The sequence below is a fragment of the Sorex araneus genome, chromosome 4, assembly GCF_027595985.1.
Source record: "Sorex araneus isolate mSorAra2 chromosome 4, mSorAra2.pri, whole genome shotgun sequence".
Classification (NCBI taxonomy): domain Eukaryota; kingdom Metazoa; phylum Chordata; class Mammalia; order Eulipotyphla; family Soricidae; genus Sorex; species Sorex araneus.
Genome location: NC_073305.1, coordinates 76,962,257 through 76,988,014, shown reverse-complemented (window position 1 = coordinate 76,988,014; position 25,758 = coordinate 76,962,257). Strand labels below are relative to the sequence as shown.

The window sequence follows — 25,758 nt, the reverse complement described above, 5'->3', positions numbered from 1 at the left end:
GAGTGCAGAGTCAGAAGTAACCTCTGAGCATCGCAGGGTGTGGACCCCAAACAAATGGTTTGTGGAAAAAGACCCCATCAAGGCAAAGGGGCCCATAAGGACAGTTAAATAGAGATTGATAAAAGTGGACTTGAATGTCACAAGGATGCATGGAAAACTGTGAGAGACATGGATGGTGGAGGCAGAGCCATATGGTAGTGTGTCTGCGGTGCTCCTTCGGGGCAGGAAGTGCCAGTTAGCTCCCAACTGCTGGCACACAGGCCTGAGCTATGTGTTTGTCGACTGACTATGGAAACTAATGGTCAAGACAACTCCCAGGAATCCCCCTCCTCTTGATCGGGTCATCTCGTGTCCCTCCTCGCACTGTGCCAGGGTTGACCCATGGCAGAAGTCACTGTCACTCCTGGGGCTGTTAATGAAAGGCTGACGCTTCCATCTGAGCTGTTCTCTCTGGATCCCTCCCAGGGGGGAAGCCGGCGGCTGCGCTCAACATACTGGTCCAGGAAACTGAGTAAGCGAGTGCCTGTGTCTGCTGCCAACACGTCCCATCACTGCAGCCCCAGGCAACAGCTGGACAACAGCCTCACAAGATGTGGCGAAGTAGAACTGTCCTCGCAAGCAGTTCCAGGGTTCTTGCCCCACAGAACTGCGTTGTAATAAATGTTTGTTTTGCTGTTTTAAGTTGCTAAAATTGGGGGTGGGGGGTGGGGCCACATTGGGCTGTGCTCAGGGCTTACTCCTGGCCCTGCACTCAGCAATAACTGGGATCCAAGCCATCCTCAGGGAATGATACAGGGTGCCGGGCACTGAACTCAGATTAGTCACGTAAATGGTAAACACCCTTACCTGCAGTACTATCTGTCCAGCCCCTGAAGTTGCTACAGTTTGGGGTTCTCTTCTCTTTCACCTCTCTTTCTCTCCCCTCACGCCTCTCTTTTGCAATGCCTCTGATTGAACTCAGGGCCTCATACATGTGGAGCAAGATCAGACTGGTGACTTATCTATCTATCCAGGCCATTGGGGAGTTGCACCAGCTGTGTTCAGGGCGGATTCCTGAGGGGCTTGGAGGATCAAATATGGTGCAGGGGGTCAAGCCCAGGTCTGCTACCTGCGAAGCAAGCACCCTACCGGCTGTACCATCTCTCCAGTCCTGGGATACCTTCTTATACAGTTAACAAGTTTATTTATAAACACTAGGGGAAGGGTTGAGCAATGAACAGTAATAACAGTAACACTGAAAAAAAAAGGGGGGGCAGCCTGAGCAATAGCACAGTGGGGAGGGTGCTTGTCCTGCACGCAGCTAACCTGGGTTAGATCCCCAACATCCTATATGGTCTCCTGAGCCCACCACGAGTAACCCCTGAACGCCCAAAAGTCAAAAGAAAATTCCTCTTCCTTATCATTATTCTTCATTCTCTGGAAGGGCTGCTTTTGGTTTTTCTGTTTTGGTTTGGTTTGGGGGTCACACCCAGCGATGCTCAGGGCTTACTCCTGGCTCTGCACTCAGGAATCACTCCTGGAGTGTTGGGTGCTGGGGGTGGGAGGGGAACCAATGGGATGCCGGGGATCAAACCCAGTTTTGCCTCATGCAAGGCAAACGCCCTCCCTCCCCAGTGTACTATCTCTCCAGCCCAGGAGGGCTTTTCTTGCAAGCAGAATTCCTGACTACTGGCCAGCTTCTCTCCAGTGCTGGCCAATGATGCGGTTCCTCCTGCTGTGACAGACCAAATATCTCTCCAGAGAAGAGTAACAACTCAGCAGAGGCTAAGCTTTATCTCTGCTATGCAAAAACTGCTATCCATTGATCTTTTCAGACCAGCCAACTGTTTGCCTTACCTCCCGGGTCACCCAGTAATCCTCTGGATTACTAATGTACCTTAAAGAGCTGTGGGCTGGGCTGACCTAACTCCTTCCAGTGGCGGCAGGTTCATGCCCATTACAGATGCACAGATCGGCTTTCAAGTGAGAATCATTGTCTTGTTGTTGTTTGTTTGGGGGCCACATCCAGCTGTGCTCAGGGTTTACTCTGGCCTCACTCACTCCTAGAGGTGCTGTGGGACCATATATGGTACTAGGGATTAAACCCGGGAGGGGAGTTGGAGAGGCAGTTGAGGGCTAAGGCTCTCACCCTGCATGCAGCACCCTCTGTGGTCCCACTAGAAGTGATCTCTGAGGGCAGAGCACTAAGCCCTGAGCACTGCCGGTGTCCCTGCCTCCCCGCCCGCCCCCCCCTCAATAAAGTTAGAAAATGTTGGGGCTGGAGTCATAGTACAGCTGGTGAATCTGGGTTCAATCTCCTGGACCCCATATGATCCCCCAAGCCCACCAGGAGTGATTCCTAAGGAGCACCAGGGGTGGTAAAAACAACAACAACAACAACAACAACCCAAAAACCCCCACGGGGCTGGAGCGATAGCACAGCAGGGAGGGCATTTGCCTTGCACATGACCAACCTGGGTTCGATTCCCAGCATCCCGTATGGTCCCCTGAGCACCACCAGGAGTAATTCCTGAGTGCAGAGCCAGGAGTAACGCTGTGCATCACTGGGTATGACCCAAAAAGCAAACAAAAAAACAAAAAAAACAAACAAAAAAAAACCCAAAACCCAACAAAAACCCTGGCTTTGCCATGTGCAAAGCAAGCGCCTTCCCCACTGTGCTGTATTTTTAGCCCATAAGTCGTCCCTGACTAACCTGCATTTCACTTCCCCAGCCCTGGGTCAAGTCCTCGGGCATCCAGGGAACCGCAGCAAGAGTCTCCCAGTGCTCCCGCTCATCCTCGCCACCTACTCTTTCTAGAAGACCCCTCTGCTGGCCTGCCCCCTGCTCAGAAGCCTCTGATGGGTCCCTGTGCCCGCAGAGTGCCCCTCCGGCCCCAGCTGCCATCACAGCCTACTGTGCTCCTGACCGCCTTCTGCTCTTGCCCCCACAGTGCTCCTCCTCAGGAGTGGGACGGAAGCTGGGCCCCTGCACGTAGATCATGTGCTCCGTCCACAGAGCTGTCCCTTCAAACCCATTCGCTCCTCCCTGCTACAGCCTGCCCTGTGCTGCTGCTTTTTCTTTCATTTGTTTCTGGGCCACACCTGGCGGTGCTCAGGGATTACTCCTGGCGGTGCTCAGGGGACCCTATAGGATGCCGGGGAATCGAACCTAGGCTCCTGTGTGCAAGGCAAAGGCTCTTACCTGCCGTACTCCCTCTCCGGCGCTGAGCCTGTCTTTAACTTGCCGCCCAGTCCTTGCCCGGGGGTTTCTCCTCCTCTTAGTTCACATTCCCCCACACGCCTCTTCCCTCCTTCCCTGTTTCCAAGGTGTTTCATGTCTCCTTTGTAACAACAGTGCAGTGGGCTCTGACTGATGCTCCATCCTGAGTCCTGAGCTTCCTTCCAGGAGACAAAGCCTCCGTCTTCTTCACCTTTATAACTCCCTCACTATCCCCCCTCGCCCCTGCCCAGGACCGCAGGAGCTTCTTGCAGTGTCCGAGGAGCATTTCTTGAGTGCTTACTCTACAGAGGCACGAGGATGGGATGGGAGATGGCAGGTGCCCCACAAAGGGCCCTGGGACAACCGCAGGGTGTGGGGATGGGGCAAACAAGGTTTCCTGGGCATAAAGATGCACCAAGGCGGGCCCGCAGACCCTCCAATGTGCAGACTTGAGAACAGGCTCTGGTAACGTCCCCAGCAAAGACTTGCTCCGAGCCTCATTTGTTTGTTTTGGAGTCACACCTAGTCAGCTTTGGGAGGGAGATAGCTGCAGGGGGCTACTCCAAGCTCTGGGCTTTAGGGGTCACTCCTGGTGGTGCTCAGGGACCACGTGGGAACAGGGATCAAACCTGGGCCTCTTGTATGCAGAACATGTACTCAGTCCATGGAACTATCTCTTCAAACCCATTTTTTCCCTTTTGGTGGTGGGCGGGGGCACACTCAGCAGTGTAAGGACTCACTCTGACTCTGTGCTCAGGGGATCACTCCTAATGGGACTCAGGGGACCATAGGGGGTGCCTGGAATCAAACCCAGGTTGGGGTGTGCACAAGCAAGCTTCCTACCCACTGTATCATTGCTCCAGCCCCCAGAGTCAACTTTTCTTAACATAAGAGAAGTTGGTACTGGGGAGAGAGTACAGTGGGTCGGGTGCTTGCCCTGCACACAGCCAACTTGGGCTTGATCCCCATATCCCAGATGGAACCCCGGACCTCACCAGGAGTGATCCCTGAGCACAGAGCTAGGAGTGAGTCCTGAGCACACTGGCTGCGGCCCCAAATAAGCAAATGAACAAACAAAAGGGTAAAACCAGGCACTCTGGAACCACCCAAAGCCCAACACAGGGTGTGGAATTTCTTCTCTGATTGCATGGGGTTCCCTCTTCTCTCTTATCTTTCTTTTCATTTCCTAATTAAAACTATTTTACTTCACTGTCAAAAAATGTAAAACTGCACAGTTAATAACAGAGAGAGCCCCACAGTCATTCCTAAAGCAACTGATCAAAAAGCACAGGAATTAATAAATAGCCACGGTTTTCCTTGTCTTTTTCCCTTGCTTTTGTTTACTTACACCTTTCAGACTCTAGTCCCATCTCTCACTTTTTTTTTTTTACATTTCTCACTTTTTATGAGCAAACTTTCACTGTTCTTACAGAAAGAGGAAGATCCTGGTAGTATCTATAGCACCAGTAGCTTCCCACCTGGCAGGTCTGCAGAAATGGACCCAGGGGGCCAGAGCGTAGTACAGCACTTAGGGTATTTGCCTTGCCTACAGCCAACCTGGGTTCGATCCCCGAAACCCCATAATTCCTGAGTACAGAGCCAGGAGTAAACCATGAGCACTGCCAGGTGTGGCCCCAAAACAAAAAGGACTCAGTACCCAGAATTCCTGATTATTATCAGGTTATAATTACACAAAAGACATTTTTTATCCTTGTCAGTGAACGTACACAGTGGACCCAGCACATACCTGGCATCATTCACAAAACTAGGTGGCCAAATTTTTTTTTATCATATATAGAAAAATGCATTTTAGGGGCTGGAGCGATAGCACAGCGGGTAGGGCGTTTGCCTTGCACGCGGCCGACCCGGGTTCGAATCCCAGCATCCCATATGGTCCCCTGAGCACCGCCAGGGGTGATTCCTGAGTGCAGAGCCAGGAGTGACCCCTGTGCATCGCCGGGTGTGACCCAAAAAGCAAAAAAAAAAAAAAAAAAGAAAAATGCATTTTATCTTATAAATCATTAATATATAATATATACAACCATGAATATATGTGAATCACATAGAACACAAATCAAATACATATATATATATATTACGTAACATGAAGCTCTCAGAGTGTGTGTGTGTGTGCGCCTCACATCTGAAGCATGCTGTCTACACAGAGCTACATCCCCAGCCATGCATTCATACACTCTGACATTTTATGCTCTACTTCTTTTGAATCATTTAAAATGTAGAAAGTGGATTTGATGACCTTATAGGGTTAGAACTTACATTTTATTTTATTTATTTTTCTGCTATTTTGGGTTGGGTCGACTTGGCAATGCTCAGGGGTTACTCCTGGCTCTGCACTCAGGAATTACTCCTAGAGGTGCTCAGGGAACCATACGGGATGTCGGGGGCAGAACCCGAGTCGGCCACTTGCAAGGCAAACACCTTAGCCGCTGTACTATTGCTCCAGTCCAGAACTTATATTTTAAAGACCCGAGAGATAGTAGAGGGTAAGGCACGTGCCTTGCAGTCAGCTGATCCTAGTTTAATTCCTGGCACCATATATGGTCCCTCAAGCCCCGCCAGGGGTCACTCCCGAGCACAGAGCCAACACTGATCATATTTCACAGAAAAGACATCTTAAAGCAATTGATAAAAACTTAACTGAAAAGAAAACCATTACAACCAGCAAAAGAATTGGCCAGGAGCAATTCTGGGTGGAGGAGCAGAGAGATGGTACAGTGGGTAAGCACCTGCCCCACATGTGACCAACCTGAGTTTGATTCCCAGAACCCTGACAACTGCCAGAGTCAGGAGTCAGCCCTGAGTATACTGGGTGTATACCCCAAACAAACAAAAACATCAAAGAAATAATTTAAGGTCATTTTCTTTTGCTTATTTTTTAACTTTTTTTTTTTTTTTTTTTTTTTTTTTTTTGCTTTTTGGGGTCACACCTGGCAATGCACAGGGGTTACTCCTGGCTCTGCACTCAGGAATCACTCCTGGCGGTGCTCAGGGGACCATATGGGATGCTGGGAATCGAACCTGGGTCAGCCACGTGCAAGGCAAACGCCCTACCCACTGTGCTATTGCTCCAGCCCCTTTTTTAACTTCTTAATTTAAAAAAATTACAAAAGATCTCAAGCAAGGGAGATCAAAAGGTTGGAGTGAAGAATAGTACGCAGGGTCTAGCCCTGGGTTTGATCCCCAGGGCTACATGTTCTCCAAGAGTGACCCCAGCACTGCCAGGTGTGGTTCAAGAAATTAAATTAAAACTTAGAATTATGTGCATGAGAAACCATTATTAATAGTATTGTGAACCACAAAACCTCAATAAAAGTTTTTTTTAAAAAAAATCAAAATTTGGGGCTGGAGCGATAGCACAGCGGGTAGGGTATTTGCCTTGCACGCAGCGGACCCAGGTTAGATTCCCAGCATCCCATATGGTCCCCTGAGCACGGCCAGGGGTAATTCCTGAGTGCAGAGCCAGAATAATCCCTGTGAACTGCCAGGTGTGTCCCAAAAAGCAAAAAAAATTTAAAAAATCAAAATTTGGGAAACCAAGCAATAGTACAGCAGGTAGGGATTTGCCTTGCACATGGCTAACCTGAGTTTGATCCCTGGCACCCCATATGGTCCCCTGAGCACTGCCAGGAGTGTTTCCTTAGTGCAGAGCCAGGAATAACCCTTGAGCATTGCCAGGTGTGACCCTAAAACAAACAAACAAACATAAAAGCCTTTAAATTCCATCAAAGAGAAAGAGAGAGAGAGAGAGAGAGAGAGAGAGAGAGAGAGTAGAGAGAGAGGAGAGAGAGAGAGAGAGAGAGAGAGAGAGAGAGAGGAGAGAGAGAGAGAGAGAGAGAGAGAGAGAGAGAGAGAGAGAGAGAGAGAGAGAGAGAGAGAGAGAGAGAGAGAGAGAGAGAGAGAGAGAGATTAACAGCCGAGCACATGCCTGATCTCTAGAGCACCGCCAGGTGTAGCCTCTGGCCGGTGTGACCCCCCCACTCCCCCCCAAAAAAAAAGCAAGTAAAAGTTTCTGGTCCCTGAGTATCACCAAACAAACAAACAATTATCTCAGAACTCTAAGTTACCCCCAGGGCGAGGGGAAAAATACCTGAGGCAGAAAGGTATTTCCACTGTCCCCCCCCCAGTGGTTCAGTAGCAATACCCAAACCACAACTTCCTGATTCCCCCCAGAACACACCCTAATGGGGAGTACCACAACCCAGGGTTCAGTCCCCAAGGGAACAGCACCTCAGGGGCAGGACTCCTGATCTGCACAACAGAAAGAGCAACAAAGGGACCGGAAAGGGGAAAGCTGATGGGTTAGAGTGATTCTTCTCTGGTTTATGGCCACATCCAGCAGTGCTGTGGGGGGGGGGGGGGTCACTCCTGGCTCTGCACACAGGGATCACTCCTGGCAGGCTTACATGCAGAGCAAACACCCTCCAGGACTGTACTAGAGCTTCAGCCCCTGACCTGACCGTTTATTTTAAAGAGGACACACCCAGGATTGTTGGGGACATCAAAAGCAGGACCTCACACAGGCCAGACACTCTATCACTAGAGCCTTAGCTTTGCCCTGACAGTATCTTTAGAGGAATCTAAAATGCGTTGCTTTAAATGATTTCCCTCTGGGCAAGTTACTATAAGGACGACTTGATCCTATCAGGGAATGTGCCCTCTGGCTCCCACTGTCTCCACTGATAAGAAATGGACCTTAGCAATAGTGCAGTGGGTAGGAGTCTGCACCTCTAACGTCCCTGGCCCCACCAGGAATGATCCCTAAGTCCTGAGTACCGCTGTGTATGCCCCCCACCCCCGCCAAAAATTTATAAAGCAAAATCAAAAAGAAAAATCATTATAAACTAGGATTCTAACTTTATTTCTGCTTTAGTTTTGGTTTTGGGGTGACTCCCAAAGGACCATGTGGCGTTCGACATCCAATCTGAATTTCCCACACGCCAATATGTGCTCCGGTCCTCAGAGCGATCTCTCCAGACCCTGCTCTGGGATTCTCGCATGCCTGAGCTGAGTGCCTCATTATTCACCCACACAGCACATACTGTCTCGCGAAGCCCGTGCCAGACAGCACGCCATATGCTAGGACTGGACAGTGAAAAAGCCACGCAAGCAGGGCCAGGAGAGCACACAGCGTACAGCAGCGTCCCAGCCTTGTGTGTGGCTGAGCGGGTCTCAACCCCAGCATCCCAGATGGTTCCCTGAGCTCCAACAGGAGTAAGCCCTGAGCATTCCTGGGTGACTGTCACAGTCACTGTCATCCTGTTGCTCATCGATTTGCTCGAGCGGGCACCAGTAACGTCTCCATTGTGAGACTTGTTGTTACTGTTTTTGGCATATCGAATATACCATGGGTAGCTTGCCAGGCTCTGCCGTGTGGATGGGATACTCTTGGTAGCTTGCCACTCTCTCTGGGAGGGGCAAAGGAATCGAACCCAGGTTGGCCTTGTGCAAGGCAAATGCCCTACCCACTGTATGGACCCAAAACAACAAAATCAAAAGAGCAAGGGTGAGCACAGCCTCGTGGAGACCTCAACCAAATGAATTTGTGAGGAAACCTCGTTCTCCTGAAAGAAAATGACATGGGGAGGTTTTCATTCCTGTATCTGTAAAGCCAGGGCCCTACAGACCAACGCGCCCTCCAATGGAAGTGTCTGCAGAAAGACTTTGCAAAGGAAAATGAAGAGACAGGAGGGGGACAGGATCTCTAGTCAGTTCTTGGCACTGAATGAATTCAATGTCATGAGAACAAAATCATCACACAGCCTTACTTTTCCTTTGGCCAGTTTTTGTTGCAGTGTAAGAGTCCCTCAAAGCTTGCCTAGCATCTTCTTAACTAGAATTCTTCAGTTTTCTTTGCAATATTATTTACATGTAAATTCTGCCCAAGGGGCTGGAGCAATAGCACAGTGGGTAGGACAACTCAGGTTCAATTCCTCCGTCCCTCTTGAAGAGCCTGGCAAGCTACCGAGAGTATCTAGCCCACACGGCAGAGCCTGGCAAGTTACCCATGGTGAATTTGATATGCCAAAAACAGTATCTCACAATGGAGACATTACTGGTGCTTGCTCGAGCAAATTGATGAGCAACGGGATGACAATGATATAGTGATACAGTGAAATTCTGCCCAAATTGCTCCCAGAACCGCAGGGCCAGAACTGTTCCTAGAATTATTCAAGGGCCTTCCCTTTCCCTTTCCTTCTCTTCTTTTCTATTTCTTTCCTTTTCCCTTTCCTTCCCCTTTTCCCTTTCCTTCCCTTTCCCTTTTCTGTTTTTGGGCCACACCAAACAGTGCTCAGGGACTACTCCCAACTCTGTGCCCAGGACTGGTTTCAGGGGTGCTTGGGGACCATGCAGTGACAGGGAATAAGCACAGACTCTTGCGTGCAGAGTATGTGTTAAGCCGTCTCTCCCTCTAAGACCCTTTCTTTTTTTCTGGTGTTTGAGCCACAGCTAGCTGTGCTCAGGGATCATTCCTGTGGGCTTGTGGGATCCTGCGGGACGTCAGGGATCAGATCCAGGTTGGCCACATGCAAGGCAAGTGCCCTGCCTACTGTATTAGTGCTCTGGTTAAGTTTTAACACAGGTTAAGTTTTTTTGTTTTTTGTTTTGTTTTGTATTGCTTTTTGGGTCACACCCGGCAATGTACAGGGGTTACTCCTGGCTCATGGAATTAACTCCTGGCGGTGCTCAGGGGACCATATGGGATGCTGGGAATCGAACCCAGGTCAGCCCTATGCAAGGCTAATGCCCTACCTGCTGTGCTATCAATCCAGCCCCTCGATAGAGGGAAGTTTTAGGAGAGGTATGTGCCCTCTGACAGGAAAGGAATTGAAACTACTCCAAAGACTAATTTAGCTGGCGAGAAGGGAGGGAAAAGGAAGGAAGAGAAGAAGGAAGAGAGTAAAGAAGGAAGGGAGGGAGGGAGGAACAGAGGGAGAGAAGGATAAGGAAGGAAGAAAGGAGAAAGGAAGGAAGGAGGGAAGGAAGGAAGGAAGGAAGGAAGGAAGGAAGGAAGGAAGGAAGGAAGGAAGGAAGGAAGGAAGAAGGAAGGAAGGAAGGAAGGAAGGAAGGAAGGAAGGAAGGAAGGAAGGAAGGAAGGGAGGGAGGGAGGGAGGAAGGGAGGGAGGGAGGGAGGGAGGAGAAGAGGAAGGGAGGAAAAGGAAGAGAGGAAGAAAGGACACATGTCTCCTTACCCACTTTTTAAAAATAGGGTCACAGCCAGGGGTACTCAGGGGCTCCTACGCCTATACCCAACAGTGCTTGTGGCAGCAAGAATTGAATCTCACATGTGAGGCACGTGCTCTTTGTCTAAGGACATACCCAGACTTTAATCCATTCGTAATCAATCCTTTGGGAGGTTCTGCTGCCGACCCACCCCTCATCCCTGAACTCATCTGCTAAGCAAGCATCCATCGGCACTTCACGTGTACCGGACACTGTACAAAGGCTACAGCACAGTCCACGCTGCAGAGAGAACATCTCAAAGTGAATAAACACTCACCAGGTGCCAGACAGGGAGAGTCCAGGCAGGCTTCCCAGAAGAGGCGGTGCGCAGAGCAGGTCTTGAAGGAGGCAGGTGCCCTGTCACACAGAGAAGAGAAAGCAGAGGATGACGGTCTATGGAACCAAGCAGGGCCCAATGGACCCGCCCGCTCCCTCTCTAGAACCTGTTCCTCCAGTTTCCTGTCTGGGCGCTGAGATCACCCAAGACCCAGCTCATCTCGCTGGAACCTTCAGCCACTTGCCCTCCTGTTCCTGCAGCCAACGAATCCCTCTGGGCTCCTGCTCACTTCAGACATCCCCCCTGTCTTCCTTCTCACTCCCTCACTGCAGACACCAAGCTGATCTTGGTTTCCTTCTACCCCATTGTGCATGGAGCCGCCACTGAGCCTTTGCTCAAGGGAAGATAATCTTCCCCTGTTGTGATCCTGCTCTTCAGGGGCTCCCAGTGTCTTCAAGATTCACCTAAAACTTCCAAATGGAGGCAGGTGTGATAGTACTGGAGGGCGGGGGTGTGGGGAAGGGCGCTTGCCTGGCACGCAGTTGACCTGGGTTCAATCCCCGGTATCCCATATAGTTCCCGAGCCTGCTAGAAGTGATCCCTGAGCACAGAGCCGGGGGTAACCCCTGAGCAACACTGGGTGTGACCCCAAAACAAAACACAACAGGGGCTGGAGTGATAGCACAGCGGGTAGGGTGTTTGCCTTGCACGCAGTTCACCCGGGTTCGATTCCCAGCATCCCGTATGGTCCCCAGAGCACCGCCACGGTTAATTCCTGAGTGCAGAGCCAGAAGTAACCCCTGTGCATCGCCGGGTGTGACCCAAAAAGAAACAAAACAAAACAAAAACACAATAAAACATGCAACATAACAGCAAAATACTTCCACACTGGGCTTGACAGGGGTGGGGGCGCTGATCTAGGTTAAAGCTGACTCCCACTTCCAGTTTCGATGTGCCTCAGTCTCCCTAACAGAGTGGATTCTGACCCTGGTTGCCCCTACCCCCTAGGGAGTTTGTTTGGGTCAGGGTAGGGTGCAACGGTCTCTCCCAGAGCCACCTGGCCTTGACAATCTGACTGAAGTGGGATCCTCATGTCGATGGGCCACACCGTTCCTCCTGACACAACTCCACTCTGTGCTGTCAGTGTGGAATTCAATCTAAGCCTGACATCTGTTCCCTGGTCAGAGGCCCCCGAGAAGCAGGTGTCCACCTCCCCTTCCGGGGCAGATGGGCGCATGGGGATGCAGACTGGAGGTCCCAAATCAAGGGGTGCCTGGAGTTACCGGGGCTAATCTCTGCAGGCTGGGGTGTCATGCAGCAGTGAAGACTGAACCTGGGGCCTCAGGCATGCAGGGCATGTGCTTCAGCCCTCTGAGCTATCTCCCTGGCCCCTAGGGAAATATCAGTGTAGGGGCCAGACACAGTGGGTAAGGTGCTTGCTCGGCAAGCAACAGACCTGGGTTCAATCCCTGGCACCTCAAATCCCCTCACCTGCCCCGAGTCCTGCCAGAAGCGATCCCTGAGCACAAACAGGAGTCAGCCCCGAGCACCACTGGGTATGGCCCCAAAAATAAACAAAAAGAAAACAACAACTACATAGGGGCTACAGAGATAGTCAGGGGTTAGAGTCGCATTCTTCAAGTCCAGCCAGGAATCAGCCATGAGCACAGAGCCAGCAGTAAGCCTCGAGCACCTCTGGGTGTGACTCAAAAATGATCAAACAAAATTTCAATGCACTAGTAGAACTCTACAAGAAAAAAAAAATCCAACCTTATCAAAAAATGGGGAGAGGAGATGAATAGGAACTTTTTGAAAGGAGAAATATACATGGCCAAGAAGCATATGAAAAAATGCTCTATATCACTAATCATCAGGGAACTACAAATCAAAACAACAATGAGATACCTCATACCACAGAGAGTGGCACTCATCAAAAAGTACAACAGCCAAGTGTTGGTGAGATGTGGGGAAAACAGGACCTTCATTCACTGCTGGTTGGAATATTGACTGGTCAAGCCTTTTCGGAAGGCAATATGGACATTCCTCAAAAAACTAGGAAGTTGAGGGGGCTGGAGTGATAGCACAGTGGGTAGGGCATTTGCCTTGCACGCGACTGACCTGGGTTCGATTCCCAGCATCCCATATGGTTCCCTGAGCACCGTCAAGAGTAATTCCTGAGTGCAGAGCCAGGAGTAACCCCTGTGCATCACCAGGTGTGACCCAAAAAGCAAAAACAAACAAAAAAACAAACAAAACCTAGGAGTTGAGCTTCCATATAACCCAGCTCTTGGAAATATACCCAAAGGCCCAAAAGCAGAAATCAAAAAAGACGTCTGCTCTCCTATGTTCACTCAGCACTAAATACAATAGCCAAAATATGGAAAGAACCCAAATGCCCACAAACAGACCTCCGAATGAAAAAAACCCAAAAAACTAAGGTATATATACACATCAGAATACTATGCAGCCTTAAAAAAATATAAAGTTATGCATTTTGCCGCAATGTGGTGGATCTGGAGGGTAGACTGTTGAACTGAAATCAGAGGTAGAAGAAAAATATCAGGATGATTTCTTTCATGAGTGGGACAGAAAGAAACCTCATAGGGGAACAGCAAAGCCCAATGGCAATAGAAATGGAGAGCAGAACTGGTCTTCGGTAGGAGGCTTGGCACTAGGGCAGGGGTGAGGGGGGATAAATTAGGGAAGGGGCCAGTAGGACAATGGGGGAGGGAGAAAGTGCCTGCCACAGAGGCAGGCTGGGGGTGGGGGGGAAACCAATGAAGTGGAGGGTAGTGGGCACTGGAGAAGGGATTGGTGATGGAACAATACACATCTGAAACTCAATCAGAAATATATTTGTAACTGTAATTAATAGTGGTTCAATTAAAAAAATAAAAGCAAGAAAAAAAATCTGGGGCTGGAGTGATAGCACAGCAGTTAGGATCTTGCACGCGGCCAACCCGGGTTCGATTGCCAGCATCCCATATGATCCCCCAGCACCTCCAGGAGTAATTCTTGAGTGCGGAGTCAGAAGTAACCCCTGTGCTTTGCTGGTGTGACCTGAAAAGAACCCAATGCAAAGGGCCCTGTGCCTGAATTACTCGTGGGGAGGCCCTAAGTACCAGGAAGCTGGCCAGGCCCTGGTGCCAGGCAGTCTCTGGCCTACCCTGTTCTGTCCATCTGTCAGGTTCCCTGTGCATGCCTGACTCAGTACTGCAGCCACTCCGATGGAGCCAAGGAGACAGCTCAAGTGGCAGGACATCCAGGTGTGTCCCTCCATGGACAGAACTCAGGCCTGTGCGTGTGACACATGAGCTCCGCCCACTGAATTCTCTCTCTGGCCCAGGAAGCCAGACGACTTTTATTTTTTGGCTTTTTGGGTCACGTCCAGCACTGGGCTCAGGGGTTGTTCCTGGCTCTGCACTCGGGCGGTGCTCAGGGGACCATATGGGAGGCTGGGGATTGAACCCGGATTGGTCATGTCCAAGGCAATGCCCTCCCTGCTGTACAGTTGTTCTGGCCTTTGTCTATCTTCTTAACTCCTGATACTTAGAAAGTTCTGCACTCCATGAAGAGTCTGTAGGAAAGCATGAGCAAATGAGAGAAAGAGAGGGCCCTGGGATAGCTCAATTGGTAAGAGCCTGCCCTGCAGACAAGGCTGAGTTCAACCCTCCACAACGGGTGCTGTCGGTTCGCTGTCCGTGATCCCCACACAAGCATCTGCACCTGTAGAGCACATGCAAAGGGGCGACTCCTGATCAACACAGCAGCGAAGGGAAGGGGAGGAGGAAAGATATTGAGGACTTTAAAATATTTCTCTAAAATGGGCCGGAGAGACAGTACAGCAGGTAGGGCACTGGGCTTACATGCAACCAACCCAGGTTCGATTCCTGGCACCCCCTATGGTTCCCCAATCCTCTCCAGGAGGGCGATCCCTGAGCACACTGGGTGTGGCCTAAAAACAAAAAGATCGAGACATAAATGAGGGACTCTGCTCTTTCCCTTCAGCTGCTTAAATGTCCCTCCTTCCTTATGATTTAGAATCATTTCCTAAAAAATACTCCCCTTCCCAACCCTCACCCCCACCCCAACCCCATTCTCTGGTTTCTCCAGAGGGTCAGGATACATCACTGGGTCTCAGCACTGTGATGTAGTGGACAGAGGACAGTACTGCTTGGCTGTTCAACGAGCCTGTGGGCTGAAGGTGCCCATATGCTCGCTCACCAACAGTCTTCACTGGCCATCCGCCTGGCCCTGGCCCTCCCTGAATAAGTGCTAACAACACAGCAGCTGACCCAGGTTGGATCCCCAGCACCCCATAAGTCCCCAACAGCAGTGATCCCTGAGCATAGATCCACAAGTAACCCCTAAGCATCAATAGGCATGATCCAAAAGCAAACAATAAAAACCTACAGAGAATCCCTAGACATCCTGCACCCGCCCCCTCCAAGTAAAAGAAATAGGTTCCCTGAACCTTGAGCCACTCTGCCTTAAGAGTGAGTGACAGAGGGCTGGAGCAATAGCACAGCGGGGAGGGCGTTTGCCTTGCACGCGGCCAACCCGGGTTTGATTCCCAGCATCCCATATGGTCCCCTGAGCACCGCCAGGAGTAATTACTGAGTGAAGAGCCAGGAGTAACCCCTGTGGTTTGCCGGGTGTGACCCAAAAAGAAAAAAAAAAGCGAGTGACTAAGTCTCTGCCTCCTCTGTGTGTATCTCCCTCAGGTCTCTACTCTGGGTACTGAGGGGCTGGACCGATTCCCCACTGGCACCACTGTTGAACAGTTGATGCCAATGAGCTGGTGTGCCAGAGAGTGCGGCATGGCCAGAGCAAAGAGTGCCATAGGGTGTGGCAGGGGCAAGCTGGCGCTGGTTGGGAAGGCTCTGCTCATTGTGCCAGGGAATGGAAACAGTGTCCAACAGCGGGGAGCTGGCAGGCGCCTGGGGGAAGGCCCTGCTGTCAGCTTCAATTTTAAGGTGCCGACTGGCCGAGGCAGGGAGGATGAGGGGAGCACGGGACAGAGGGCCCACTGGGGGACTAGAGCAAGCTCAGGGAGGAATAAACGGGAAAGGGGGGGCAGGCGGGGGTGGGGGGAGAGCGTGTGCCCTTGCAGACAGTCAGGGGAAATGAGGAGCCTCTGTGGCTTCCTGCAGATGGTGGTCCGGGAGGTCTTCGGAGCAAGTGCAGACGTGGGCATCATGGTTAGACAGATTGCAACAGAGGGCAGGAGAGGAGGCACAGAGGCTGGAGCGCAAGCTCTGTCCCCAGCATCACATCATCCCAAATACTGGGAACAACCCCCAAGCACAGAGCTAGGGGAACTCCTGGACACCGTCAGGTCTGGCCCCCAGAACAGAAAGGAAGAGACAGCAGGAGTACAGCAGGCAGTGCACTTGCCCTGCACATGGCTGGTCTGGCTTTGATCCCAGGCACCCCATAGGGTGCCCTGAATCCTGCCACGAATAATCTCTGAGCATGTAGCCAGGTATAGACTCTAAGCATAGCTGGGTGTGACCCCCCCTGCTGCAACCCCCCCCCCCAAAAAAAAAGAAATCCCTGAGGAAACAGAATAGATTGGTGGCTTCCAGAGGCAGGGAAGAGAGATTGCAGGGAAGGTGAAAGAAACGGCAAGACACAGGGCCTGAGCAATAGTAGAGCGGGAAGGGAACTTGCCTTGTACGTGGCCAACCCAGGTTCGACGCCCAGCACCATATATGGTCCCCCAAGCACTGCTCGAAGTGATCCCTGAGTGAAGATCCACAAATAAGTAAGCCCTGAGCACAGCTGGGTGTGGCCCAAAAGGCAAAAAAAGAAAGGAAAAGAAATGAGGGCGATGTGGACCAAAGGGCATGAACTTCCAGTTAAAAGATAAAGAAGTCAGGGCATCTAATCTGCTGTCCACATAGTTACTGTTGCTTAAGGCTACTGTTTCAAGTGTGGATGTTGCATCTGATACTCAGAGTTGAGGTCAGAAAGTCTCTACATCTTAGAAAACTTGTGTCAATGTTCAAACAAATACTGCAATAGAGAAACCATTGCTCCTCCTGGAAGGCTAATCCCCCTTTCTCACAAGGGGATGTCTCTTTCTGACTCCTCTGTTTTTCCTTCTAAGAACCAAAAAGGACTGGAGCAACAGCACAGCGGGTAGGGCGTTTGCCTTGCACACAGCTAATCTGGGTTTGATTCCTTCGTCCTTCTTGGAGAACCCAGCAAGCTACCAAGAGTATCCTGCCGACACGGCAGAGCCTGATAAGCTACCCCTGGCGTATTTCATATGCCAAAAACAGTAACAACAAATCTCACAATGGAGATGTTACTGATGCCCGCTCAAGCAAATCGATGAACAACAGGACAACAGTGCTAGACAGTGCTACTTGAAGAACCAAAAAAGCACCCACAGGCTTCCTCTTGGGCACAGGCTCCCCACCACACCCCCCCCATCTGCAATCCATACCCAATACCCATCTTATTCTCTTGATTCCTGCCCACAGCGCCCTTCTGACCCAACTCTCCAAAAGTCACTAGGAGCCTCTGAGCCCACATAGCCAGATGATGCTTTCAGCACCCCTGGACCTCCCCAGAGCCTTCACTGACCTCCCAGAAAGGTCAAACTTTCCACCAGTAGCTCCCTAGTCTCCTTCTTTGCAACCGTTGTCAGTGGTCACCATTACCATCACCTTTCTGTGATTATTGACCTCCCAAGCCTCCTCTGAAGGAACTGGTCACTATCTGCCTTCATGCAGCTTGCCAGTCTAAAGGCTTTGATGCCTCAAGGCTGGGCACTAAACCCATTGCAAGGGTCCTCGAGGTGGCTCCGGCGTCAGGGGCAGCTGGAGTTTGACTCCTGCAACACTGCCATGTAGTTATGGAGGTCCCCAAGTACCACTGGGGTGGCCCAGTTGGCCCCCAGCAAAGTTGGCCCGACCACTGAACAGTCCAACTGGGCTGCCTAAGTACATCCATGGGTGCCCCTGCCTCCCCTTCAGTACCCCCACCCCCAAGCATTTCTTAGGAGACTAAATAGATGTCAGACCAAAAAAATAAAGGTGCACCATAGGCTATGGCTTAGGGGTGGAGCAGATGCCTTGCACCTGGAAGGCCTAGGCGAGAGATAGCACAGAAGAGAGCAAACCACAATCTGAGGGGCTGGAGAGGCAGTACAGTAGGCCCATCTTTGCACACTGTTGGCTGGGTTCAATTCCCCATATTATACTGAGCCAAACAGCAGTAACCGGGGCCAGCAGGTAGGCTGTTTGCCTTGTACGCGGCTGACCCGGGTTCGATCCCTGGCATCCCATATGGTCCCCCAGCACCTCCAGGAGTAATTCCTGAGTGCAGAGCCAGGAGTAACCCCTGAGCATTGCTGGTGTGACCCAAAAAGAAAAAACAAAAAATAAACAGGAGTGACCCCAAAGTACAGAGCCAGGAGGAAACCCTGATACTAGTGGGTGTGGAAGGAAGGAAGAAGAGGGGAAGGGAAGGGAAGAAAGAGCTTTAGAAAGGAAAGAAAGGGAAGAGAAGGGAGCGAGGGAGGGAGGGAGGGAAGAAAGAAAGAAGAGAAAGGAGAGAGAAAGGAGAGAGAGAGAGAGAGAGAGAGAGAAAGTTAGATCAAACCTAAAATGAATATCTGTGCCAGGCATTAAGTGTACAACAATGAAAACAATTTCAGAGAAATAGAGGCCAGTGAAAGGGAGGAGAAAGCCACGGGAGGGGAAGGACCTGCTCCTGATCTGCTTCCAAGACCAATCTGGAACATTCTTCAGGGCAGCAAGTACTTTCATCACAAATGTCAGTGTTCACTGTCTTTGTACCCAAAAACCCAGCTGCCAAGGTCGAAAATTCCGTCTAGCGCCTGGAATCACGGCAAGTCAGGGATCTCTCAGGTCTGCTTTGAAGCCCCTCGTTTCCCGAATAGCGGGGAGACACACAGGGAATTCTCCCTTTGGTGTGGAGTCACTAGAAACTGGGCCTAGTTCTTTGCCAAAGTGTGCTGGCATCTCTCTCTGCAGAGTCCCTGACAATTACCAAGAATGGCACAGGCCTATTCCGGGCTGTCGAAATCCACCCAAAGTCTTCTGTTTTTCTTAAATGCTTCTGCTTCTTGGCTACCGATTTCCTCTGGCAAACCACTACACGAATCCTGTCAATTCATGACACAAAAATATCAAATGAGAGGCTGGAGGGAGAGACAGTGCAAAGGTTAAGGTGCTTGCTCTCTATGCAGCAGACCCCGTCTTGATCCCTGGCATCACGTGTGACTCCCCAAGTATCACCAAGAGTGATCACAGAGCACAGAGCTGGAAGTAAGCCCTGAGCACTGCAGGATGTGTCCGCAACACCCACACGCCAAATCAAATTAATAGGACAAATATTTAAAATTTACAAACACAGAACAGAACTGTAACCAGCAAAATCCAGACTTGGAAATGACTGATCAATCAGGTTTTTTTTTTCCCTAATAAAATAATGGAGGAGAAGAGAATGAGAGGATTAAAAAGTGATTAGTGACACATAACTAGCCACACTTTCTATTTAACATGCTCTGTTTGTTTAAATTCTTATTCAAATAACCAATGGGGTAATCAGAAAAATGTGACTATGGACTGGAAACCTGTTAAGAAAATATTTGTCCTTTCATGGAATGTGGGATATCAATGTCACTGAAAAGGACAAACATAATCTTTTCCAACACTGAAATGATTTATATAATGAAAATATGAAATAAGATACTGTTTGGGATTTTCTGTAAAACATGTTTGATGAAGAGGCTAAAGAGACTGTAGAGTGGTGAGGTCACATGGTTCCCTGAGCCCTGCCAGGACTGATCCCCGAGCACAGAGCCAGGAATAACCCCTGAGCACCACTGGATAGGACCCTAAAACAATAAATAAATCAGTCTAATAGAATCATAGCAAATCTGGGCCGAGAGACAGAGCAGGAGGTTAAAGCACATGCCTTGCATGCAGCAGACCCCAGGTTTGATCCCTGGCACTCAATATAGTACCCCGAGTCCTGCCTGGAGTGATCCCTTGAGTAGAGTTGGGAGGAAGCCCTGCGCACAGGTGGGTGTAGCCCCCCAAAAAGGTATCAAAACAAATCTAATTTTTCATAAAGGAATTTTTGATGTATGTAGTACCATACAATTCTTCTCAGGACATCTAAATGTGAGCAGTACTCAGGGTGAGAGAGACAACCAAGTGGTAGCACATGACTAGCAAGTTTAAGGCCCAGAGTTCGATTCCTGGCACCACAGGGGCCTTCGAGTATCACCAAGTATAGCCGTGGTGGGTCCTGGGCCTGCTGGGACCCCTGACAACCACTGGGTATGGCCCCTATAAAAACTAAATGAGAATAATTTTTAAAATAAAGTGATATGAGGCCACAGAGACAGTACAGCAAGTAGGGTGGTTTGCCTTGTACATGGCAGATGCAGATTCAATCCCTGGCACCATCTATGGTCCCTTAGCTCTGTTAGAAGGGATTCCTGAGTGCAGACCCAAGAGAAAGTAAGTCATGAGCACTGCCAGGTGTGGCCCCAAAACAAAACAAATAGTAATAATAATAATAGCAATAAATGATACTTGGATTCACAAATTCTCTATATACCATTTCTCAGTATTTTTTAAACCATGGTCCCTCAGACCTTGTTTCCTTCCGAGGCCCTCACTATCCTACCAGCTAGCCCTTAGTCTCATGCCCTGACCCCCAGCATGTAAGTTTTACCTAAGTGTGACCCCTTGGAATATCTTGGGGGTCCTAATGGAGGTCATCCACTTCTTGCTCTAAGATAGCTTTTTGCTTGTTTTGGGGGCCACACATGGCTGTGCTAGGGGATTGAACCCAGATGGCAAGTGCTCCAGCCCGCTGAACTCTCTCTCTAGCCTTCTAAGATACCTCTGATGTAGTCTAAACTCTTGGCTTTCGCCATATTTTTGTATCAGTGCATCATCCTCTGTGTCCATCAGAACAGGCACTTACCTCTAAGGAGCAGGATCCGTTTCAAGGGTGCACACTAAAAGGTCTGCTCTCAAACACCAGAAAGAAGATGGAAATACAGAACAACCTCACATGCATGTCTGGCTCACCTGCCTTAGCTTGGCTGAGGCTAGCAAGAACGGTCCCATCAAGCAAATCCAGATCACCACACTTCCAAGCCCTGTCATTTCCACTCAGTCTTTGACAAAAGCCCCCAACCCTGCAGCAAACTACCCATTTTACCCTCTACTGCTTCTTTCTTGTTAAAATTTGACCAGGTCAACTAAACTGTTCAGAGATTTGCAGTCAGCTGGACTCTACTCCAAAACCTGCCAATGGGCAGAAATGAAATTCTTAAAAGGGTGTAAGACATTCTAATGCACTTCCGACTGGAATACACACTAACATCCACCCCCAGAAATATTCATTACCGCTAATAACAAAATGCTGCTTTATTCCAGCTGCAATCCCCAGGTACATGAAACCTTACTGGTACAAGATACAAATGACTATCTAAATTTGTCCAGGGCAAGTTCAATTGCTGTTAATTTTAAGGGAAGATCAGGCTTCTCCCTCTGGCAAAATAAGCCTCTAAACTGAAATCAACACTTCATGAAATAAAGCAGCAGCAACACTTTTCCCGTGACTTGGACAAGATAACCAGTTCTATCTCATTCGTCAGCTTCTGACCCATGATTTTGTGAAACGACCTTAAAAGCAAACAAACAAGAACCCCCAAGCCTCATCTATCTTGCCCCCGGAACAGAGCGAATGAAAATGACGTATTCTGCAAGTTGACGCACAGGAATTTTTCAGCATCCCCATTTCTGTCGGGTGCGCGCGGGCGCGACACAAACACATTCAACAGTAAAACCCCCGCTCCCCACGTGAAGAATTGCCAAATGCTGAGGCCTGTGCTGATTTTCAGCAGAAAAAAAAAAAAGTATGTTTTTTTTTTTCTTTAAATGAGAAGGAAAAGGAGGAGAGTAGGGAGGGTGTGGAAAACTGGAGCCGACTTAATTCTCTCGTCTCCTCCCATCTTTCTCTGCATCAAAATGCAGGTCTAGCAGTGACATTTCAAGTGACAGTTTCCTAGGCGGTTAAATACCCCGGTTAAAAACGGTGGAGGCTGGGAAGGCGAGCAGAGAAACGGGTGAAATCCAGACTGGAAGGAGCGGGGAGCGGCCCGGGCGCTCCGCGGGGTCGCACCGCGCCAAGAGGCAGCCGCGCGCCGGCCAGCCGCTCCTCCCCGCGCCCGCTGCCCGCTGCCCGCGGCTGGCCAGTGACTGCGCAGTCTGCGCTGCCCGCTCACACCTCGGGCTGCTCCCGACTTTAAGGCTCGGCTCTTTCACTTCCGGTGACAAATCCCTCCCACCACCTCCAGAAATAATGTACAGTTTCCCCCCCCTCCAGCCACCCCCGCGCCTTCCTAAAGCCCGACGGCCCTCCGAGAGCGCAGAGCCCCCGGCTGGGGTCTCACCCCTGAGCGGCCAGCGGTGCCCAGCGGTGATGGGAGGGGCCGCGAAGTGGGGAAGGGTGTGGGAGGAAGAGGAAGGGGGTGTGGACTCTCACCCTCCCCCGCCCCCACCCCTCTGACTGCAGCATTAGGCCAAAAAAATAGTAATCCGTTTTTAGATTCCCCAAGGTTCCCCCCCACCCCAACCGCCCCCAACGCCACTGCAGCGCGGAGCCCAGATTCTCCCATCCCAAATACCCCTCGCCAGACTCCCGCCCCCATCACTGCCGGCGGGGACTCGGGAGCCCCCAGGCCACACACCCAACAGCAGGGATGGGGAGGAGGGGGCGGGTAGGATGAAGGTTTGGGGGCGGCAGGAGTGGGTTGGGGGAAGATGTGATGGAAAGAAAAGGAAAAAAAAAAACCCAGAGGCATGCAAACTGCTCCCTAGCCAGCTGTTCCAGCTGCCGCTTCCTCCGGCGCGGGCCGGGCGGTGCAATATTCAAACCCCCCCTCCATCTTTCTCACCACTACCTGTCCCCTCACCCACCGCACGCACACATTTCCCCCCCCAGGAGCGTATCTCCGGCCTGTAAGGGGGTAGTAGGGAGGAGCTGGGGGGGAGGGGATGGCCTGCGAGTTTCTAACCTTGTTCTTATAAACAAACCCACATGTGCAGCTGCCGCTGCTGCAACTCACCCCACAATCCCGGATATAAGTCCTGCCCCTTTAAGAGGAAAAAAAAAAAAGCTTCCCCCGCCTGCCTCCCTCCCCACCCATCCACTAGGACCTTTGTCTCCCCACCCCTCGGCTCTGCCGGCCCCGCCCCGAGGCCCCGCCCCGCAGGGCTCCGTGGAGCCAATGGGCGAGGGAACCCGGCCTGCGCCCTGACGTCATCACAGGCGGCCAACCACTGGGCGCGTTGGTGGGAGGCCTGTGGGAGGGCGCGCCCGGAGGAAGGAAGACGCGGGCAGAGGAAGCCGCGGGCCAAGATGGATGCTGCGGCCGGCCCTGCCGCCGCGGCGCGGGACGGGGAGGCGGGCGCGCTGCCCGAGCGGATGCAGCGGCGCGACGAGGAGCGGCGGCAGGAGGCGGAGAGGCGAAGGCAGCACCGGCAGGACCAGGAGGTGGAGGGGGAGAAGCGGGACTACTTCGCGGCCGCCTTCGCCCGCGAGCGCGCGGCCGTGGAGGAGCTGCTGCAGGGCGAGGGGTCGGCCGAGCGGCTGGAGGCGGCGGCCGCCCGGCTCCAAGGCTTCCAGAAGCTCGTCAACGACTCGGTCTTGTTCTTGGCCTCCTACGACCTGCGGCAGGGCCAGGAAGCGGTGGCGAGGCTGCAGGCGGCGTTGGCGGAGCGGCGCCGGGAAGTGCAGCCCAAGCAGCGGTTCGCGTTCAAGAGCCGGAGGAAGGAGACCCCCGCGGCCCCCGCGGCCCCCTCGGCGCCCCGGGCCGCCGGCCGCCCGGCCTCCCCGCACCGCGCCGCGCCCGGGGACGGCGCCGCCGAGCCCTGCGGCTTCTCCGGTTTGGAGTCCCGGGTCCTGGAGAAGGGAGCGGAGGAACTGCGCCAGAGCGACATCCTCCTGAGCGAGCTGAGCGACTGCACTGTCAGGCTGCGCGGCAATCCCAACACGCTGCGCCTGGCCCGTGCCCGCGGCTGCACGGTGCTCTGCGGGCCCGTCTCCACCTCCGTGTTCCTGGAGGACTGCAGCGACTGCGTGCTGGCCGTGGCCTGCCAGCAGCTCCGCGTGCACACCACCAGAGACACGCGGGTCTTCCTGCACGTCACCAGCAGGGCCATCGTGGAGGACTGCAGCGGCATCCAGTTCGCCCCGTTCACCTGGAGCTACCCCGGCATGGACAAGGACTTTGAGGCCTCTGGCTTAGATAGGAGCAAAAATCACTGGAACGACGTGGACGACTTCAACTGGCTGGCCCGAGACGAAGCGTCCCCGAACTGGAGTATTCTCCCCGAAGAGGAGCGCGTGCGCCAGTGGGACTAGACCCGCCGCTGTCACTGTCCTGCACTCCTTCCAGACCCCCATGCCCTCCTGGGGGACGCCAGGGTTTACATGACTGTCCTCACACTCTGCGTCAATATTTTAAGATCAGAGGGCGGGGCCCCGTTTTTTGTTATTTGAATGCTAGGGCTGATGCGGTGAAAGCTGCTTCGCTGAGCTCCAGTAGGAGCTTTCACCGTGTGAATTCTGCTATTTAAAATAGGGGGGAACCGGCCCCCGACGGAGACGCACACCCCGCCACACCTAACGGAGGCTCGATGACTTTTGGCCTCCGGGGAGTGAAATTGGTACTAGGAGCGTGAAGAGGGAGGGGCTGCCTAATTGAATCTCTTGGTCCCTTGTGCTCTCTGATAGGCTGCGGGGCGACCAATGGGATGCGGAGGTGAGGGAGTGGGCTGAACCTGTGTAAGGTGGGGGAGGGCCTTCTAGATGCTAACCTTAAGCAGAAGAAAGGTTTTTGCTGGGGAAGACTCTTGGGTGCCCTGGTCTATTCCATTCCCACTGCTGCTGCCTACGGGCCACTACCGCGCCTGCTGTGGCTTCAGGCCACGTGGGAAACCTCTGGCGCTTTTCTATTCCCGCCCCCAAACCAATCTGAGCTCCCCACCAAACCCGGCTGCCTTAAGTTTCCCCTCAGCGTCTGTTGATGCCACTCTGGCCAGATCTGTGGCTTCCAACTGCTGAACGGGAAGAGAAGGTTTGGGCGGGGGGGGAGGGGAAGGGCAGGTGTTGAACCGAAAGCTCTTATTTTTTGTTTATTTGAGGGCCACACCCTTATGTCTTAAGGTATTCCAGGTTCTGCTCAAGGAGTTTCACGGGGGACCAGATGGGGTGCCAAGGATTGAACCCGGATTGGCTGCGTGCAAGGCAAACACCATACCCCCCACTATACTATTGTTCCGGCTCGAAACTGTTAAATAAAAATTGTTGCAAGGTTTCTGGTGTTTACAGGTGCAGTACTTACACATCTTACCCAGGGACCACTAAGGACGGCTGTTTACAGGGCAGTCTGGTTTCCCTGACCAGAGCCCATTACTCTCCTGTTCCAATGACTGTAATAGAATCTTGTGGATCAGTTGTCTGAGCGGTGGAGGGAATCTGCTGAGACACTTGTCATGACAAAGTGACATTGCCACACTGGGCATGCAATTAACCAGTGTGACATCTGTACCCACTCCGTTCTGCCTGTGAAAGTTGAAGTTAGTACCGCATAAACAGCCATTAAAGTCGAGAAGTTTGTTGAAATCTGCTCATTTAAATTTTTGAGGGAGCACACCCTGTTGTCTTCAGGGTCAGCAGCCAGCCCGTGTGTAGCGCCAGGAGTCAGGGGCCTAACCCTGACTCAAGGCGTGCAAGGCCTTAACATGTTTTTCTCTGGACCCCAAACTCCAATCTTAAGTCAGGGTTTTCCTCTCAACTGTTGGCTGACTTGAAAATAAATGCTCATCAGTTTCACAATTTATAAAATCCACAGAAGGGAAATGAAGATGCTTGGAAGAAATAATCCTGGTTATAAAGAGGTGTCATGAAATAATAAAACTCTTTAAAATTTCTACCCGCAAGACTGGAGAGACAGTGCAGGTAGGACACTCG

The 25,758-nt window shown here is 51.6% G+C and overlaps 2 protein-coding genes across 10 annotated transcripts in view; one reads left to right on the top strand and one right to left on the bottom strand.

Moving 5' to 3' along the window:
• Window positions 1-22,919, bottom strand: part of BICRAL (BICRA like chromatin remodeling complex associated protein) — a 130,106-nt gene extending 107,187 nt beyond the window's left edge. For 4 of the 9 annotated variants that reach the window (XM_055136639.1, XM_055136635.1, XM_055136643.1 and 1 more), the window contains exons 1-2: window positions 18,745-22,040; window positions 10,720-10,799 (exon numbers count right to left, since the gene is read on the bottom strand). The gene's annotated coding sequence lies outside the window, so the exon portion shown is untranslated. Of the gene's footprint in view, window positions 1-10,719; window positions 10,800-18,744; window positions 22,041-22,849 lie in introns of those variants that run through there. The other 5 variants (XM_055136636.1, XM_055136638.1, XM_055136641.1 and 2 more) reach the window with 5 other exon arrangements.
• Window positions 22,920-23,094: 175 nt separating this feature from the next.
• TBCC (tubulin folding cofactor C) lies at window positions 23,095-25,102 on the top strand. Its single transcript, XM_055135276.1, has one exon. It carries the CDS (start codon window positions 23,143-23,145, stop codon window positions 24,145-24,147), a length of 1,005 nt encoding a protein of 334 aa, XP_054991251.1. The 5' UTR covers window positions 23,095-23,142; the 3' UTR covers window positions 24,148-25,102.
• The last annotated feature ends 656 nt before the right edge of the window (window positions 25,103-25,758 follow it).